Genomic DNA, 19,453 nt, shown 5'->3' with positions numbered 1-19,453 from the left:
GACCACTGTAAAATGCTTGCTGTTTTCTGAAGCACCCCAATACTTAATGGGCACAAACAACTCCAGAACAGTCACATGGTTGAGAACTACATCATATGTCCCAACCTGGTGTGTGCACATGTGCCCCCACACACACACGTAAGTGAGCCAAAAGCTGTACAAAATGGTATTTACCCTTACCCTCATGTGATACATTCTTTTTCTTTTTAAAGGCTCGTTATATCCACTAAATGGACTTGTTGCTCCACTAACAGATTTCAATCCAGTTTGAAAAACAAAAGCAAATACACTGCTCGAGGGGCATGGCAGCGGCAACAACTAGGGGAAAGTTGGCCACATCCTCGTCTTGCATTTAAAATGAAAATTAAGGGGCGCCTGGGTGGCTCAGTCAGTTGAGCGTCCGACTTCGGCTCAGGTCACGATCTCACTGTCCGTGAGTTCGAGCCCCACGTCGGGCTCTGTGCTGACTACTCAGAGCCTGGAGCCTGTTTCGGATTCTCTGTCTCCCTCTTTCTCTGACCCTCCCCCGTTCATGCTCTGTCTCTGTCTCAAAAATAAATAAACGTTAAAAAAAAATTTTTTTTTAAATAAAAAAATAAAATGAAAATTAAGCAATCATCCAGGAACATGCCTCAACTCTAACTATACAGAAACATGGCAACTAATCACAGTATAGAACAGGCATCCTGAAGCCTGGAGGTCACAGGTGACTTTCAGACAGTCCAGGAGATCCCTAAAATTTTAAAGGTATGTGACTATTTCAAAGTAATGCATTACAAAATTAAAAACAAATGGATTATAAGAATAAAGCTTCCATCCAGGCTGTTTAAAATACCAAAGGAACTAAATTAACCAGTTATGCTACTACTTTATAAAAAAGTCCATCGGCATCCATACTTGTTTGAAAGTAAAGGTATAAGGGCAAAATCTCAAAGAAATGTATAAAATGTGCATACATGTTCATTCAAGGCTTTCTGTACCAATGGCCAGCACTCTTTCAAGTAAGCCTCTCTGTATTTTGGGAACAAAGTTGCAAAACTGCTCTCCTCCAAGAGTCCTCTGGGATTGTCCTCTTTGGAAAAAGCTGGTTCTTTCCAACCATCAGGAACAGTGAGGAGTTCCAATTCATCTAAAGAGGGGAAGAAACGTACACATAAAATTTTACCCTTCTTTTGGACACTTTTTGAACACTTACATGCACACATTTACATGCTTCCAATTATTCTCCTTGTAGTTCCTGTCCCCATGCTTTTTAGATTATTCAATAAAGAACATGCCCCTGTCATTATTACCAACACACTGTATTAAAATTATGTGTAAATATTTCAGCCTCATAAGACAAAGGTCCTTAAGGGCAGGGACCCTCTTTGGATCCACGGTAATTAGCATATGCCTGACAGACACTGGGGTCCTCAAGAAACTTCTATTGCACTACACTATCTTAGAGCTGAAGATTCAAATACAACTCTGTTTACAACACTATTTTCAATATAAATAATCTTTCAGACTTTCCTGAACTGGAGCCTGCATATGTGCGTGTATATGCATATGTTTGTGTTTGTGTTTGTGCACATGTAAAACTTAAAAGCTGATATTCCAGGGTACACTCTCAGGTACGAATCACTAGTAAAGAGTTTTAGGCTTCCCAAAGGGGTTTCATATGCCTATTTCTGTACATCTTTCATGACAACTGTCATTTTATAAAAGACATTCAGTCCGAAAATATTAGTGACTTGCCTAAGGGGACGCAAAGGTGATACAGTCTAGGTCTCCTATCAATAAAACAAAATGCCTCCTAAACGCCATAAATGATCTCCCACATCATTTATTAAAACTCCTGGTCCTGGATTTTAGCAATCTCTTAAATCTAACAGCTATGCTTTCATTTAGTACTACTCGAAATTATGAACCACAGGCCTGCAGCATCAGCATAAACTAGGGGTTTGTCAAAAATGCAATTCTTGGGGCCCCTGGGTTGCTCAGTTGGTTAAGCCTCCGACTCACATCATGGTCTCATGGTTCCAGAGTTAGAGCCCCACATCAGGCTCTCTGTTATTAGCATGGAGCCTGCTTCAGATCCTCTGTCCTCCTCTCTCTGCCCCTCCCTCGCTGGTTCTCTCTCTGTCTCTCTCTCTCTCAAAATAAATAAATAAACTTTAAAAAATGTCCAGTTCTTGGGCTCCAGCTCAGACCTAACAATTCTGAATCTCTGGGATGAGGCCCAAGAATCTGTGTTTTAATAATCTCGCTAGGAGATTCTTATGCACACTAAGTCTGAGAAAAGGGCCTACGTAGTTCATGTTCTCCACCACACATAAACTTGCTTCGTTTCTAATACTCGTATCTACTTTGCTATTTCTGGTTCAAATCACAGAGAATTAGTCTTCATGTATTATTCACTTCCCAATATCCTAAACAACAACAACAATAAAAACAAAAACAAAACCTCAAATTCTACAACTGTGATTACTTAAAATGTATTATCTTCCCAAGTCCCTACCTGGTTTAAACATTTTGACAGCTACAGATTAAACAAAAAACAAATTAAACAGCTACAAATTAAACAAACAAAAAACTGGCCAAAGAAATATACAGGAGTTTCACAATAGAGTGGGTGTAAATAGCCCCGAAACGTAAAAAGATGTGTAATAAGGAAAGTTCAAATTAAAACCCCAGCCAGACACCATTTCATACTTACCAAAATGACAAAAATTTGAAATTCAGATAATATCAAGTGTTCGTGTGGGACGTAGAGCAATGACAACTCTCATCCACTGCTAGTGGGAGCATAAACTGGCACAACCCCTTTGAGAAAGATTTAGTATTACCTCCACATACCCTAACCTTCACGGATTCCAATTCCACGTACATAATCTGGAGAAACTCTTAAACATGCAAATTAGGCGAGACATAAAAGATGTTTACAGGAGCACTGCTTGTAATAGCAAACAATGTGAACAATCCAAATGTCCACCAACAGTAGACTGAAAATACAGATATGTGTATGTTCACAGAAGGAAATGTCAACAGCAAATGAAAAGAATAAACTACAGCTACCAGTATCTTCTTGACTGAATAAGAAAAACAAAGTTAAGCCTAAGAACAATGTGAACAATGTCTACAGCCCTCTTGCATTCATATAAAATTCAAAAACTGACAAAGCCAAACCATTTTGTGCATAGTTGGAAAGATTACGAAGAGAACAGAAACTGCTAACACGATTCAGAATGGTCACTTCACGTCCTGTAAGGGCAAAGAATATGATCTGAGAGGTGCTGCTAGAGGGGTTTGCATTATGGTGATGCTGCTTCTGCGTAATGGTTCTTTCTCCAGAACGTGTAGGTTTTATTCTTCAAGCTGTACACATACAGTACTCCGTGTACGTTGCGTAATTAAAAACAGCAACAAAACTCCTTTAATACCTCCCTAATGCCTACAGAATGACAGTCCAAGGTTTTGAACACTTAAAACAAGATTGGTTGCTCAGGTCTTGAGCTACTTCCCTATCCCCTCTTCCTGTCCTTCATACTGTAGAAAATGTATGAAAACAGACTACAAAGCAAGACGGCAATTTAAAAGTAAGGCGGTCTAAAGTCTGTGAAGACACAGTGCGAGCATTGTCGTCTAATATTTTAGCCATCTGACCAAGAGGAATAATGATAAATGTTCCAAAATTTCTTCACTAACAGGCAAACTAGCGTTAAGAACACGCCAGATACCTCCTGCTCCGTATCTCTATGTCTGTCTCACTCCTTCATTATCAGCTGCTTCATTATCAGCCACTTGTACATCAGACGCTTCCTTTATCGGCATTCAATAACATACATAAGGCCCTCCTATACCTACTTCATTCCACCCCTCATTTTGTCAACTTGCAGCCCCCGCCTTAAAGCAAGTATAAGGTCCCGCAGCGCCCTCCACAATTTCTTAATCCTCCTCATTTTACAGAAAACAAACTCTGTAATATCTTCACTTTGAAAGGCCTCTAGCAAAAGCGGTCAGGAACACGTGGCTGGCACCATACCCGCCAGTCGGTCCCGCAGGCCTGGCCAACATCGCCAGTCGTCAGCAATGATAGGTACTCAACTTCACAAAGCAGACTCAAGGTAGCGTTACACGTCCCCAGACAGCCAAAGAAAACAATCGCAACTCAATACCCAAATATCAGGCTTCGGTTCTCCCTCAACCTCACCTCGGTTCTCCGGCTTCGGGTTCTTGTTACGAAATTCACTTTTCCCCTCCGCGTTGGCTTGCCCGCTTGAAGAGGAGGACGCCATCTTCAAATTGCTTCCGGTGTTACCGGAAGTGGAACTGTTTTTAAATCCTACCGGATTTTAGTCTTGAAAATGTTTTCAAAATGAGTTCCGCAGAGCTCAGACGGGAGATCTGCGCAATCTCCGTGCGTACGTACGCTAGAGCGCGCGTATTTGTGCAAACTACAAGCGTTTCTCCTGCGTGGCCAATGGAAAGCCGGAGATTTATTTTCTGGGATGCACTGCAACCACGGCGTTTGGTTGCATGCTGGGAATTGTAGTTCAGCACTATGGGCAAGTTGGAGGCCTTCTTACCCAGAGTGTTCTTTCTGCCCCACTGTCTAATTTAGGATCCCGGACTCCAGGATTTGGCCACAGAGTGCAACTGGCCTGTTCCTGATGTCATTCACTCATTTATCCGATAAATATCTTTACGATCCGCAAATAAGTAGTAGGCGTTGGGAAGAGATCCAAATACGAAAATACATGGTCCTTGACAGCCGGGAGTGGCGGTTAATAGCTACCACTTATTGTGAGACTACTTTGGGTCAGGCACTTTATTTGCATTTCCAATTATTTACTTATTTTTATACGTTTCTTTTTGAGAGAGAGAGAGAGCGTGCACCAGTGGGGGAAAGGGCAGAGACCAGGGGAGACACAGAATCCAAAGCAGGCTCCAGGTTCTGAGCTGTCAGCACAGAGCCCAAGGCAGGGCCTGTATCCAGGAACCATGAGATCATGACTTGAGCCGAAGTCAGATGCTTAAGGCACCCAGGGCATCTAGGCACCCCTGCATTTCTAATTCTTAAAACAGCATTAAAACAAACACAACTCTCTCAGATTGATAATTTTTTGTAAAATAAGTTTTAAAAGTCTTTGTTTCTGATGGTAATTTTCTAGGGTCTTGGTATTTCTCTTTCTAAGCCAGAGGGATAGTAATTAAGTGACACTTATGAAGTATTTCACCTAGCCTAAGATCTCCCAAAATGACTACCTCAGCACTGTATATGGCTGACTTCAAGATGTGAGGTTCATCACTACTACAATTTTTTACATTTCTAAAAATCTAAAAATTCTTAGACATGCTAAAGATGAAACTTATTTTAATGACTGATCTTATTGCTTGTCATTTCTAAAATTGTCTGTAGGACGAATAGGGAAAGACTTTGATAGGTTGAATTTCTTGCATTAGTGAAACTCGGAACATTTATTTGAAATTCACCCATTGTGTGTCTTTCATAAAAATCTAGATTGTTGTATATAAGGTACATATATAAAACAGAGTGTTAATAAGGGACAGAAGGTCCCAAGACACATGATTTTGTTAAAAAAATTTTTTTCTGTGGGTCTTATAAGTGGAAGGCCAGGATTTCATCCCTGTATTCTTACAATTTACTCAAAAAGCAGTGAAAAATCCTGGGGCACCTGACTGGCTCAGTCAGTAGACCGTGGGACTCTTGATCTTGGTGTTGTGAGTTCAAGTCCCATGATGGGTGGAGAGATTACTTAAAAATAAAATATTTTTTAAAAAAGCAATGACAAATCCCAAATAACAATAGGCAAAAGTTATAAAGTAAGAAGCAATTCTTCCAGTGTTCCCAGGAACCCTGTGAAGCTGATTTTTATTACTGTTATTTTAAGGAACTCAGTCACTAATCAGTGGTGAATTAGAAATTAAGTCCAGGCAGTCTGACCATTAGCATCTCCAGAAAAGTTACTAAAAGGATTAGCTGTTACAAATGTGTTGGAAGGGAAACTGGGTTTTCAGCCTCATAGCTTTTGAATTTGAGTGGCATTAGCTCTTCTCTGGATCTCCAGCCTGCTGGCCCACCCTGTAGCCTATGGACTTGTAGTAGAATAAATACAAATAACTGATAAAGATATGATGCTCAACCCCACTACTGTCCAAAAAGCATATAAATGTAACAGTGAAATATCACTTCTCACCCACTAGATTAGCAAAAAAGAAACAATAACACACACACACACACACACACACACACACACACATATAATGAAATAAATAATAAATATATATATATTAAATGATAATCTGCGAAAGAGTATTTTACACTGCTGGTGAAAATGCAAACTGTCACTGCCTTTTTGCAAAGCAATCTATAAAATATACACATATTCTTCCACAGTAATTCCACTCGTGGGACACTGTCAACTAGAAGTAAAGCACCATTCCATTAGGATCCATGTATACCTGTGTTGATTACCGGCTTGTATAGAAGTAATGCAGTGAGAGGGACAATGGGGCCACACTGAAGAATTTGTTGCCCACTGGCTACATAACCATGGCTAAGCTTCTTATCCACCCCTGTTCAGTTTCCTATAACAGGAAAAATAACCTTAACTCAGTGACTTTATACATGTAAAAGGCTAAAAAAGAATGCTTCACATGTGGCACATACCCAGTAACTGTTAGCCATTATTTATTTATAGTGACAAAAAAGTAAAAGCATCCTGACAATCAAGTAGAGATGTAGTTAAATAAATTGATGTTACTTTGATAGTGGTAAAATATTATGCAACCATTCATAAGAATTAATTAAATCTAATGAAGAGATTACCTAGAGATATTGAGTAATAAAAGCCAGAAACAGTATAATGTAAATAATATTATTTATTATAATTATATGATTTATATAATTATCCAATTTTTATAAAGCAAACCATTCATTCAATAAATATTGAGCCTCTATAATGCTTTAGCTTCTGTTCTAAACACTTGGTTTTATATGCTAGATATAATAATAATATGCATATGTGTACATATATATGAATATGTTTGTATGTGATTGTATGATGAAAAAGGATTTGGAAGGCTATACATTAAGGTTTTAAGGCTGGCTACCTTAGGGATGAAGGTAGTTAAAAAAGAAAAAGCAAGTAGGCAGAAAGACTAAACAAAATAGGTAAAAATTAATAGTCTTTAGAAAAATAACGTCAGCAAAAGTAAAGGATTCTGCATGAAAACTTAGAAAACCTGGGAATCTAGGAGAGAGACCAAATTTGAGAAACATATTCAGCCAGTCCGGGAATGTTTGCTGTGCAGCAAAATGTTTCATATGTCATGGTGTTGGAATGAAATATCCTTGCAGGATATCAACCTCTTCCTGCAAGGCCCTGTTTAGCAAACTCTGTAGATATGGAGATACGATGTATGGCTTTGGTTGCCACCCAGCTTGAGTAAGCACTTAACCAACCTCTGTTTCTTCAGTTGTAAAATGAGAATGTTGTTATATTACTGGGTTTTTTTTCTTTCTTTCTTTTTTTTTTTTTTTTTAAGCAGGCTTCACACCCAGCATGGAGCCCAATGTGGGTCTTGAACTCAAGACCCTGAGATCAAGACCTGAGCTGAGATCAAGAGCTGGACTCTGAACTAACTGAGCCACCCAGGAGCTCCTAGGTTACTGTTTCTTCAACTTTAGCCAACCTCAGAATCATGTGGAGGGATGATCCTATTCCCCCAGTTTATAGTTCAGTAGGTCTGGGGTAGGGCCCAAGACAACAAAGGATTATCCGGCCCCAAAATGTCAATAGTGCCAAGGTTGAGAAACCTGGGTCTGCAGACATTCTTAATTTCTGTGATTCTACTTCAAAGGGTTAGTAAGGGCTTTACTTCTAACCAGGGCATGCAATTAAAGCAAAGTTACTTCTCACATTTTACTTACCTAGAGTAGAACTTGCCTGCTATCAAAAGCCAAAGTCTCCAGCTGGCTGTTCATTATTATGCTGGGCTCCTCGGTGAGCAATCCTGCTCCATTTCCCTCAACTCTGTCCCTGTCATTCTGGAATTCTGTTGTCTCATTACTCAAACAAACAATGATACTGATACATACAGTGGATGCTTGAGGTCTAAAGACACTCATTACTGCTTGAATATTAGTCTCTCTGGGCCCCAGGCCCACAGAACATTAATATTTCATTGGGCCTCTGCTACTATTTCCAAGGCAATCTCCCCTCTTTCTCTTCTTGATTGTTCTTATTGATAAGCAACAGCTTTGATTTAATTTTCAGTTATAATATTCTTCTCCCTAAAGGAAAGCTGGAACACATTTCATAATATGAGGTTCCACCATAGCAACAGAAGGCTTTTTAATGCACGCATGAATATTCAAGATTTAATCAGTGGCACGTGAAATGTATTGATACTGCTGAGGATTATTATTTTATGCAAATAGAACAAACAAAATACAGTCTTTTATTTGTTTACAGGACACCGAGGGAATATGTGAACTTTTCTAGGAAGCGGATTTCTAATCATTTGTTAAATCTATATGCCTCTCCCATCCTTCAGATGGTGGTAACCACAGATGGTCCCCAATGAAAGGAACTTTTTAGAAGACGTATTTCAAGCACTTAATGGGTTTATCTTTAAACAATCTTTTCATGATGTTAACAAGATGGTGACATGGCTTCTCCACTATTTCAAAATCTCAAATTAAAGAAGTCAAGCTATCTGATACACTTAGAGACATGGAAATTCAGAGTTTAACACTGCACTTTTGCTTTTGACCATCTATCAATGATTTTAATATCTTTTGGTTTACCAGTCCCTTTACTAATGTGATGAAATCAATGGACCCTTTCCCCAGAAAAGCACATATATTTGGGTACCCACATCATTTTACCCAAAGTTTGATGGGATGTTCATATATCTGTCACACTCTTTCATAATACCCCTAGAGAGTCAAGATATCAGGTTAGGGACCCTTGCCTTAAAGCAAGGGGAGGAGTGTCTCAGAAGCTTGGATCTGATCTTATGAGCACTCAAGTCCCCCGCTCTTAGAGTTCTTCAGGGGAGGTTGAATTAGAGTTTTAGTATGTTTTAATACTTGCATGTAAGTATACTTTTCAAGATTCCTTTTACTGCAAGTCATAGAAATTCAAACATGTGAAAAAGAGGATTTATTGTCCTACATACCTAGAAACTGGACCTAGTACCTTAACAATGTCATAGTGACATTCATGCTCTTTATCATGATCTCAAGATCTCTCCCCCCCACCCCGCTCATTCTGTGTGCGTGTGTGTGTGTGTGTGTGTGTGTGTGTCCTTCCATCTTTTGGCTCTGCTTTTTCTGTGCTGTCTTTATTCTGAAGCAAAGATATCTGTCAGCAGCTCAGAATGAAACCTCAACAGAAGAAGAGTTTCTTTTTCCCCAAGAATTCCATCCAAAGTCCCAGGAAGATTCTCAGTGAGCAGTTCTGGATCACATGCTAGAGCCAGAGGTGGGCCACACCCACATAAACCATGTGGGCCTGGAATGGGAAGGAATGAGTTCTAAGGAGTAGTTGAGAGCTGTGCCACAAGAAGGGGAATGGATGTTGGCTGGAGGGACAAAAACACACAATGTGTACTACAGTAAGTAGAGTGAATTATACAGGGGATTAATGGATTTTCAGGTTTTATCCATCACCATCTCTCATTCCCATGCCACCATTCCATTAAAAGAAGCCACATACTTAAAGAATTACTTAGATCCAGTCTCAAGATAGATGGAGGAGTTATGTACTAACATTTTATTTAGTGTATGTATGCGTAATAACCCTCTATATTTGCTGTGAGGATTCTAAAATGCATTGACTGGTCTGTTAGGTTGATTTATACTTCTCTAGGCACATGTGGTGATACTGAAACAGTGATCTGCTGTAATTGTGTTGACTTGGCATAACCCCTTCTTATAATATTATTCTCTCATGTAGCATATTTCCCTACAGGAAATGGCTATATTTTTTTCTTTTAATTTTGAAAAGAATAAAAAAGGAAACTGCAAGGAACAATGCAACCATCATCCAAGACCCCCCTGCCTAAATTTAATTAGCGTTAACATTTTAGAATTTTGGCCCCAGATTTACATAAATATTTGTATAATAAAATCTCATCCATATGCAAAATGAAGTCACTCCAGAGTCTTGTTTCTCTCTTTTCTTTTCTAGAAACAATAACTAGATGTTTTGGTTTGTAAGAACCATATCAGACTTACTAAAATGCAGATTGACTAATATAACAAATCCTTTTCTTTTTAAGTTTATTTATTTATTTTGAGAGAGTGTGTGGGGGAGGGGCAGAGAGAGAGGGAGGGAGAGAGAGAATCCCAAGCTGAGTTGAGAGCGAGCTGAGAGCGTGGAGCCCGGCGCGGGGCTCAATCCCATGAACCACTCAGATCATGACCTGAGCCAAAATCCAGAGTCAGATGCTTAACGCACTGGGCCACCCAGGTGCTCCTACTACAAACACTTTTGTAGTCATAATTAAATTTAAGACATAAAATACTGCCAGTTAAAGCCCCTATGTACACCTCCCTAACCCCATCCCTCCCCTCTTCCACCAGAGGTGATCACTTATGCCAAGACAGGTGTCTATCACTTCCATGAAGATTTTTGTTTATATGGCTACTCCACACACATAATCTCTAAGCAAGATAAAGTGGGCTTTAAATAAATGTTTTATATATGACATATGTACACATTACACATTAATAAACTGGTATATAATTACATTAATTATATAAGTATTTTATATTAGTTATATACATACAAGGTATATATTAAATGTATACAAATTTATATACATATGTATGCTGTATGTACTCCTACAACTTGCTTTTTAATGGAATGGTTTGTTTTGAGGTTTATTCGTATTGAATCTATGTGATTCTAGTTCATTCATCCATGGTATATAACTTTTGAATTAGTATGTAAAAGACATAGGAGCTTCTGTCTAGGTTTCTCTCTCTCTCTCTCTCTCTCTCTCTCTCTCTCTCTCTCTCTCTCTGATAGCTTGCCCTAGAAGGTGACAAGTTGCCTTGTCTTGAGCAGCCCTATGGAGAGATCCAAAAGGCAAGGAACTGAAGCCACCTGCCACCAGCCTTGTGAGGGAGCTGGGAAGCACATCCTCCTGCCTGATCAAGCTTTCAGATGACCAGAGCGTGCCTGACTCCTTGACTGTAGCCTCCTGAGAGACACTGAACCCGCAGCACCAGCTAAGTTCCTGACCCTCAGAAACTTCATAAATGTTTGTTGTTGAAAGCTGTTAACTTCAGGGGTAATTTTTATATAGACATAACTGGAACAATATTGAGGCAAGCACAAGTGTTCACCAAATATATATATATATATATATATATATATATATATATATATATATATTTATCAGATTTCAATAGGGATGTGGATGCGAAACTTCTTCTCAGGAGGAATAGTTTTCCTTGATTCTTGCCACTAGAGGGCAAAATGTTCATAGATGATGGCTTGAATGAAGAATTGAAAGGCTTTTGCTTTTTCCATGGAACTGCAGATGTCCAAGATGGAAAAAACCTTAGAAATGATCTGGTCCAGCTCCGTTAATTTACAGATGAGGATTCTAATGCCCAGAGATATTAACCAACTGGCGCAAGGTCACACAGATTAGGTCTGAATGTACAAACTCAGCTGCGTTTAATAACATGCAGACCTAGTAACTATTAATCAACTCTGTTGTTTCTTAAAATCACTAGGTATAGAATAAAGAGAGAAGGCTTTTAAAAGTCCTATTTCAACTAACATACTAGTATTCCTAAGATCCAAAAACTTGTGATAGAGGCATCTGGGTGGCTCAGTAGGTTGAGTGCTTGACTACTGATTTCAGTTCAGGTCATGATCTCACGGTTTGTGTGACTGAGCCCCACACTAGGATCCACACTGAGCATAGAGCCTGCTTAAGATTCACTTTCTCTCTCTCTCTCTCTCTCTCTCTCTCTCCCACACACACACTCTTTCACTCTTTCTTAAAAAAAAATAAAGACTTGTGATAATAACCATTCCCACTTACTGGATGCCTATTATAAGCCACTACTCACACATTATGTGCTATGTCTTTTAATCTAATCTGCACAACAGAACTTTGAAACTTATACTCATCAGTGCAGAAGTGCCTGTATAGCTAAAAGGAAACAAAACAGATTTGAAAATGATACAGGTTAAATCTCATTACAATGATTTTGGCAGGGGCGGGGCAAGTCATAGTGTTTGATTATAGCAGAAGTTTGTTGCTTCTGGAAATCAGTTAGCATGTTAAGACACTTAAGTGGTTGTCATATAGCGTTGTAAAAGAAAAGATGATTTCTAAAAAAAATATTTATTTATTTTGAGAGAGAAAGAGAGAGAGTAGGGGAGGGGCAGAGAGAGAGGGAGGAAGAAAATCCCAAACAGGTTCTGCAATGTCATTGCACAGCCCAACAAGGAGTTTGATCTCATGAACCGTGAGATCATGACCTGAGCTGAAATCAAGAGTTGGACGCTCAACCAATTAAGCCACCCAGGCACCCTGAAGAAAAGATTTTGATGGCTCTATTTCTTGCCTTCCCAGAGAGGACTTTTTCTCTCTCATTCTCCCTCTCATTCTGTCTCTCTGTATGTCTCTGTCCCTGTCCCTGTCTCTGTCTGATACACACACACTGCCCCTCCCCTTTATTCTAGTCAACCAGCTGTGCGATGTTGGATAACCTTCTTAGAGCTTCACTTTGTTGCACTTTCTTCATTTCTAAAATGAGACTACACCTACTTCCTTCAAGCTCTCATCAGGGATGCTGCAATGATTAATGAAGAAGTCTTTGTGAATCTCATTTGGTTTTGCAGAAGGAAGGTGTTTAATAAAGCTGAAGAATCATTATAGTGGCAATTAGTCATATTTGAGGACAGATGGGCAAGTATTTGGCAGTAGTGACTTGGCTGGAGCTGTTGCCACACCAAAGCAATGAAGTAATGTCAACATGTCAGCAGCATAAGTTAGGAGCAAGGAGGCCATACCTTCCTATCCCACACACTGGTTTGTTCATCATCCCTGCCTGGTACATACCTCTACATAGTCACAGCATTTCCAATGTAGTTAGGTAGGCAACCTTGGGAGAACCACCTCATTATTGTGGTTTATAGTCTCCAAAGATAGCCACCATTGACACCTTCTCTCTTCATATAAGGATGACACTCACACCAAGAGATTGAGCCTATTCCTTCTCGCACTGAATCTGGTCTGGCCCTGTGACTTACTTGGACCAATAGGATACTGTGGATAGGACTTCGCTAATTCCAAGTCAAGCCTTCAGGAAGAGCGGCAGTTTGTGCTTTCTCTTTCTTGGAAGAGAGCTGAAAGGTAAGAAGTTCAACTACCCTGAGACCACCTCACTGTGAGGAAGTCCAACCTAGCTATGTGAAGAGAGAGAGAGAGAGAGAGAGAGAGAGAGAGAGAGAGAGAGAGAGAGAGAGAGACAGGGACAGAGAGACAGAGACAGATACAGAGATGCCCGGGGCCAGCTCTCAGATGTTCCAGTCAACATTGCTTGTGTTCTGGACATGAAAACATGAAGAAGCAATCTTAGACATTTCAGCTTTAGTACCTACCATGTGGAGCAAAATAACTGTCCAGCCTAATTACAGAAATAGGAAAATTAATGAATATTTGGTGGTGTTAAGTCACTATGTTTTCAGGATGTTTGTTACACAGGAATAGATATTTGAAACAATTATCACCATTTAAAATAAGGTCATATAAATGGAATAGAATAGAGAACCCAGAATTGGACTCACAAATATATGCCCAACTATTCTTTGGCAAAGCAGGAAAGAGTATCCAATGGAAAAAAGACAGTCTCTTCAGTAAATGGTGCTGGGACAACTGAACAGCAACATGCAGAAGAGTGAACCTGGACCACTTTCTTACACCATACACAAAAATAAACTCAAAATGGATGAAAGACCTAAATGTGAGATAGGAACCCATCAAAATCTTAGAGGAGAAAACAGGCAACAACCTCTTTGACCTCAGCCACAGCAACTTCTTACTTGACACGTGTCCGAAGGCAAGGGAAATAAAAGCAAAAATGAACTATTAGGACCTCATCAAGATAAAATGCTTCTGCACTGCAAAGGAAACAATCAGGAAAACTAAAAGTCACCCGATTGAATGGAAGAAGATATTTGCAAATGACAAATCGGATAAAGGGTTATTATCCAAAATCTATAAAGAACCTACCAAAGTTAACACCCCAAAATCAAATAATCTAGTGAAGAAATGGGCAGAAGACATGAATAGACACTTCTCCAAAGAAGACATCCAGATGGCCAACAGTCACATGAAAAGATGCTCAATGTTGCTCATCATCAAAGAAATAAAATTAAAACCACATTGAGATACCACCTCACACTGGTCAGAGTGGCTAAAATTAATAGCTCAGGAAACAATAGATGTTGGCAAGGATGTGGAAAAATGGGAACCCTCTTGCACCGTTGGTGGGAATGCAAACTGGTGAACAGTGTGGAGGTTTCTCAAAAAATTAAAAACAGAATTATGCTATGACCAAGCAATAGCACTACTAAGAATTTACACAAAGGATACAGGAGTGCTAATTCATAGAGGCACATGGACCCCAATGTTTATAGCAGCACTATCAACAATAGCAAAATTATGGAAAGAGCCCAAATGTCCATCAACTGATGAATGGATAAAGATGTGGTTTATATATACAATGGAATACTACTTGGCAATGAGAAAGAATGAAATCCTGCCATTTGCAACAACGTGGACGGGACTAGAGGGTATTATGCTAAGTGAAGTAAGTCAGTCAGAGAAAGACAGATATCGTAAGTTTTCACTCATATATGGTATTTGAGAAACTTAAGAGAAGATGATGAAGGGAAGGTAAAAAATAACTTCAAAGAGAGAGGGAGCCAAACCATAAGAGACTCTTAAATATAGAGAGCAAACTGAGGTTTTATGGGGGAGGCAGCAAGGGAGAGGGGAAAATGGGTGATGGGCACTGAGGAAGGCATCTGTTGGGATGAGCACTGGGTATTGTATGTAAGCGATGAATCATGGGAATCTACTCCTGAAGCCAAGAGCACACTGTATACTCTATGTTAGCTACAATAAATTATATTTAAAAATTTAAAAACATAAAAAATAAAAATTAAAAAAGAATAAATAAATAAATAAATAAATAAATAAATAAATAGGGTCATATATCTCTTAATGCCCTGTCTTTGCTAAATAACAGAAAATTCCTTCAGAGAAATGAAATGAGAAATAAATATTTTGGTAAAATGGAGGGGTAATTTCTTTTTAGAGGATACAGTTTTTAGTGTCATAAAAGTCCTAATAAAATTAGAGCACTTATTCCTTCCTTCACTCACTCACTCATGCTCAATAAATATTTGTTGGGGAAACCTGGATGGCTCAGTCGGCTAAGTGTCTGACTCTTCATTTCAGCTCAGGTCCTGATCTCACAGTCTGCGAGTTCCAGCCCGAGTCAGGCTGTGCATTGACAGGATGGAGCCTGCTTGGGATTCTCTCTCTCTCCTTCTCTCTGCCCCTCCTCCGCTTGCATGCACTCTCTCAAAATGAATAAACATTTTTAAAAAAACAATAAAGAAGTAAATATTTGTTGAACAAATAAATTGTTTATTATACACCTGGCACAGTTTTAGGCATGGACTACATAGTGCTAAATGAGAAAGTTAAGGTCCCTGATATCATGGTGCTTACCTCCTAATTGGAGAAGACAAATAACAACAACCATAACAAAAAGATTATTTCAGTTAATGATACTGTAATTGGAAGGGGGGTAATGTGGATAGCATTGTCACTGTCTTTCTAAGGTTGCCTTTCTGATCCATCAGCAATAAACTAACAGACAAAAAGAAAAAAAAGGAAAAGAGAAGAAAGAAAAGAACAGAAAAGAACAGAACAGAAAAAGAAAAGAAAGAGAGAGACAGAGAAAGAAAAGGAAGGAAGGAAGGAAGGAAGGAAGGAAGGAAGGAAGGAAGGAAGGAAGAAAAAATAATCCCTCTGAGTTACTTGCAGTTCAGTTTAATTGTTGGCAACCTAATTAGCAGTTTCTTGGTATGAGTGTATACTCACAACTCAGGATTTGGGGGAGTGCCTTCCCATTTGGGACTTTATGTCTGTTAACTTTGCTAACACTGAAACAAATCTAATAAGGGAGGTGATTTTCCTCCTACTCTATCAGCTTTGGAGGAGGTAAAGACGGAATGTACTAGCATTGGAGGAATAGGCGTGCTGGCCTGCACCCTGTTTATTAACACAGTCCTGGAGACATGGCCATTGCTGCACTCAATGAAAATGTTTGAATTAGGAAAGAAACAAGGAACTGTATATTTTATAGTCTTAAGTGTCTGGAAGTTTCAGTTACTGATTTTCCTCTGAAGAAAGGGCATTTCCCATAAGAAAATTCCAAGTAGAAAACCACTCTTCTTTCATACATAGCATGGTTCTCTGTGATATCCTACAAATCTACTGCTGAGGCACTTCCATATTCTTTTAAAATCAGTGTTGACTTCTTTGAAGGCAGGAACTCTGACTTACTTTCTTTTCTTCTTCATCCTCTCACACAATATCCCTTCCATCGTACATACTTAATAAATATTTGCTGAAGGGGCACCTGGGTGGCTTAGTCAGTTAAGGGTCTGACTCTTGATCTCAGCTCAGGTCATGATCTCACAGGTTTGTGGGTTCGAGCCCCATATTGGGCTAACACACTGTCAGTGTGGAGCCTACTAGGGATACTCTCTCTCTTTCTCTCTGCCCTCCCTCCACTCATGCTCTCTCTCTCTCTCTCTCAGAATAAATAAACTTAAAAAAATTAAAATTTTTCTTTTTGCTGAACGAGCAGATACTGGATTAAAAGACCAGGGCCTGCATTTGAATCCCAGCTCTGCAATCTGTTGGCAGTGTGTCCTTGGTCAAGTTACTTAATTTTTCTTCATTCCATTTTCTCAATTGTAAAGTAGGAAAAATAACATTTTACATGATTGGTTGTAATAAAAATTAAACTAGGGGCGCCTGGGTGGCTCAGTCGGTTAAGCGTCCGACTTCGGCTCAGGTCATGATCTCGCGGTCCGTGAGTTCGAGCCCCGCGTCGGGCTCTGTGCTGACAGCTCAGAGCCTGGAGCCTGTTTCGGATTCTGTGTCTCCCTCTCTCTGACCTTCCCCCGTTCATGCTCTGTCTCTCTCTGTCTCAAAAATAAATAAATGTTTAAAAAAAAATTAAACTATACACATACATATATACACATATATACGTACATATACATATACACACATATACACAAATACATACTGCAATTAACACAGAGCCTGCATGAGCTAATTGAGTGTAGCTCCTTCCCAAAGAGGTTATTTGCCTTTAGTTAAAATTTGGGAAAAGTGAAGATCACTATAATCTGAATATTTGTATCTCCTCCCATCACCAAAATTCGTATGTTGAATCCTAACCCACAAGGTGATGATATTAGAAGGTGAGGCTTTTGGGAGATGATTAGGTCTACCCAGGAGAATGGGATTAGTGACCTTCCAAAAAAGGCCAGAGAAAGCTCCCTTCCCCCTTCCACCTTGTGAGGACACAGCAAAAAGATAGCTAGCTGTCTATGAATCAGAAAAGCTGCCCTCACCAGACACTGAATCTGCAGGTGCCTTGATCTTGAACTTCCCAGGGTGGAGAACTGTGAGAAATAAATATTTGTTGTTATAAATCATCCAGTCTATGATATATTGTTATAGAAGCCCGAACAAACTAGAACAATCACTATTGCTAGAATTGCATGTATTTTTATTTAAATAGTGGCTTTTCAAACTCTGCTTTCATCTGAGATAAATTTCTTATTTGGCCACTATTAACACTGGCAACAGCTGAGCATCTATTATGATTTTTCAAGAGTCACTATTTTGGAAACTTATTAACTTAATTTAAATGTTTTTAATGTTTATGTTTTTAAATTTTTTTAATGTTTATTTATTTTTGAGACAGAGACAGAGACAGAGCATGATCAGGGGAGGGGCAGAGAGAGAGGGAGACACAGAATCCAAAGCAGGCTCCAGGCTCTGAGCTGTCAGCACAGAGCCCTAGGCAGGGCTCAAACTCACAAACCGTGAGATCATGACCTGAGCAGAAGTCAGACTCTTAACCAACTGAGCCACCCAGGTGCCCCAATGTTTATTTTTGAGAGAGAGAGAGAGCGCACACGCTTGCGCGCTAGTGGGGGAGGGGCAGAGAGAGAGATGGAGACAGAGGATCCAAAGCCAGCTCTGTGCTGACAGTAGAGAGCCCCATTCAGGGCTCGAATTCAGGAGCCCCAAGATCATGCCCGGAGCTGAAGTTGGACGCTTAACTGACTGAGCCCTTTAGATGCCCCGGAAACTTACTAATTTTAAATGGATGATGCAGTGTCAAAATTTGCTAGCGTTGAAGAGTCAGAGGGACAGAAAAGGTGCAACAAACTTGACTCATTCTACAAACTGTAGGTCCAACTAATTCCAGAAGAGCTAATTTCAAAATGTCTGTTTGAAAGAGGACTTTACTTACCTCCATTTTGACCTCGGTTTATACTTTCTACCTGATTAAGCTCTTTCCAGCTTATCTTTTAACCAAGGCAAAAATCCCAGGGGACAAAGCATCTTGTGATGGGAGTGGAAACTATCCCCCCAAGCAATAGGGAGTGCCCTGATGCCAGCAAGACCCTGTGTGATTGACTCCAAGACAAGGATCAGCCTGACCCTCACTGCCCACCTGCAAGTATCCATTGACCTTTGTCCCATGTTTTCCTTATGTAACCTGTAAGTATTTTCAGCACTTTGGAGACAGTCTTTGAGTTGTTAGTTGGCCGTCTTCTCGGTGATGGCCTCACAGAAGTAAATTCCTTTCTTGTTTCACTACCGCTCGTCCCTCTGCCTTTAGATTCTGTCGGTGGCAAATGGCAAAAGCTGGTCTGTTTGGGACCCCCTCCCCCCAGGGCCAGGTGCTCTTGCATCCTTGCGCCCCAGTTACATGTTATAGAAAACTCATTAGAAGTTCCCATGATATTAACGAGATACGTCCTTGTATAAAAGGGACCTGGGTAGAAACTTCAAAAAAAAAAAAAAAAAGTGTCTTGAACGAAAGGTAATAGTGGAGAGAAAAAATATGACACAAATGAATAATTTTTGTTCTTTTTTATGTTTACCATGTATTTGTGGAATAAGTGGTTGAGGAATTACTGACACAGACTTTGAAAAACTCAAATAAGATAATTATGATTTTTAGAGCATGGGCTTTATTTGTCAAGATAAGAATATATAATGACTAATTCACTAGTATTATTAAACAAATGATAATGAGATAGAATTGTAGTTAGAACAATCAGTTTAACGTTAAGAGCCG

General features: G+C 39.5%; 1 protein-coding gene across 2 annotated transcripts in view; it reads right to left on the bottom strand.

Annotated features, from left to right (window-relative positions):
• KRR1 (KRR1 small subunit processome component homolog) overlaps nt 1-19,453 on the bottom strand; it is a 114,351-nt gene that overhangs the window by 9,266 nt on the left and 85,632 nt on the right. Inside the window, exons 1-2 of one of the 2 annotated variants that reach the window (XM_019455144.2) lie at nt 4,193-4,313; nt 957-1,129 (exon numbers count right to left, since the gene is read on the bottom strand). In XM_019455144.2, coding sequence (XP_019310689.2) covers nt 957-1,129; nt 4,193-4,277 — 258 coding nt within the window. In that variant the 5' untranslated portion in view covers nt 4,278-4,313. Of the gene's footprint in view, nt 1-956; nt 1,130-4,192; nt 4,314-19,453 lie in introns of those variants that run through there. The other variant, XM_019455145.2, reaches the window with a different exon arrangement.

This window comes from Panthera pardus, unplaced genomic scaffold, assembly GCF_024362965.1.
Source record: "Panthera pardus isolate Hobbes unplaced genomic scaffold, ASM2436296v1 HiC_scaffold_6, whole genome shotgun sequence".
In the NCBI taxonomy this organism is placed as follows: domain Eukaryota; kingdom Metazoa; phylum Chordata; class Mammalia; order Carnivora; family Felidae; genus Panthera; species Panthera pardus.
Note: the sequence above shows the minus strand (reverse complement) of the source record. Positions and strands in the feature narration are given on the sequence as shown.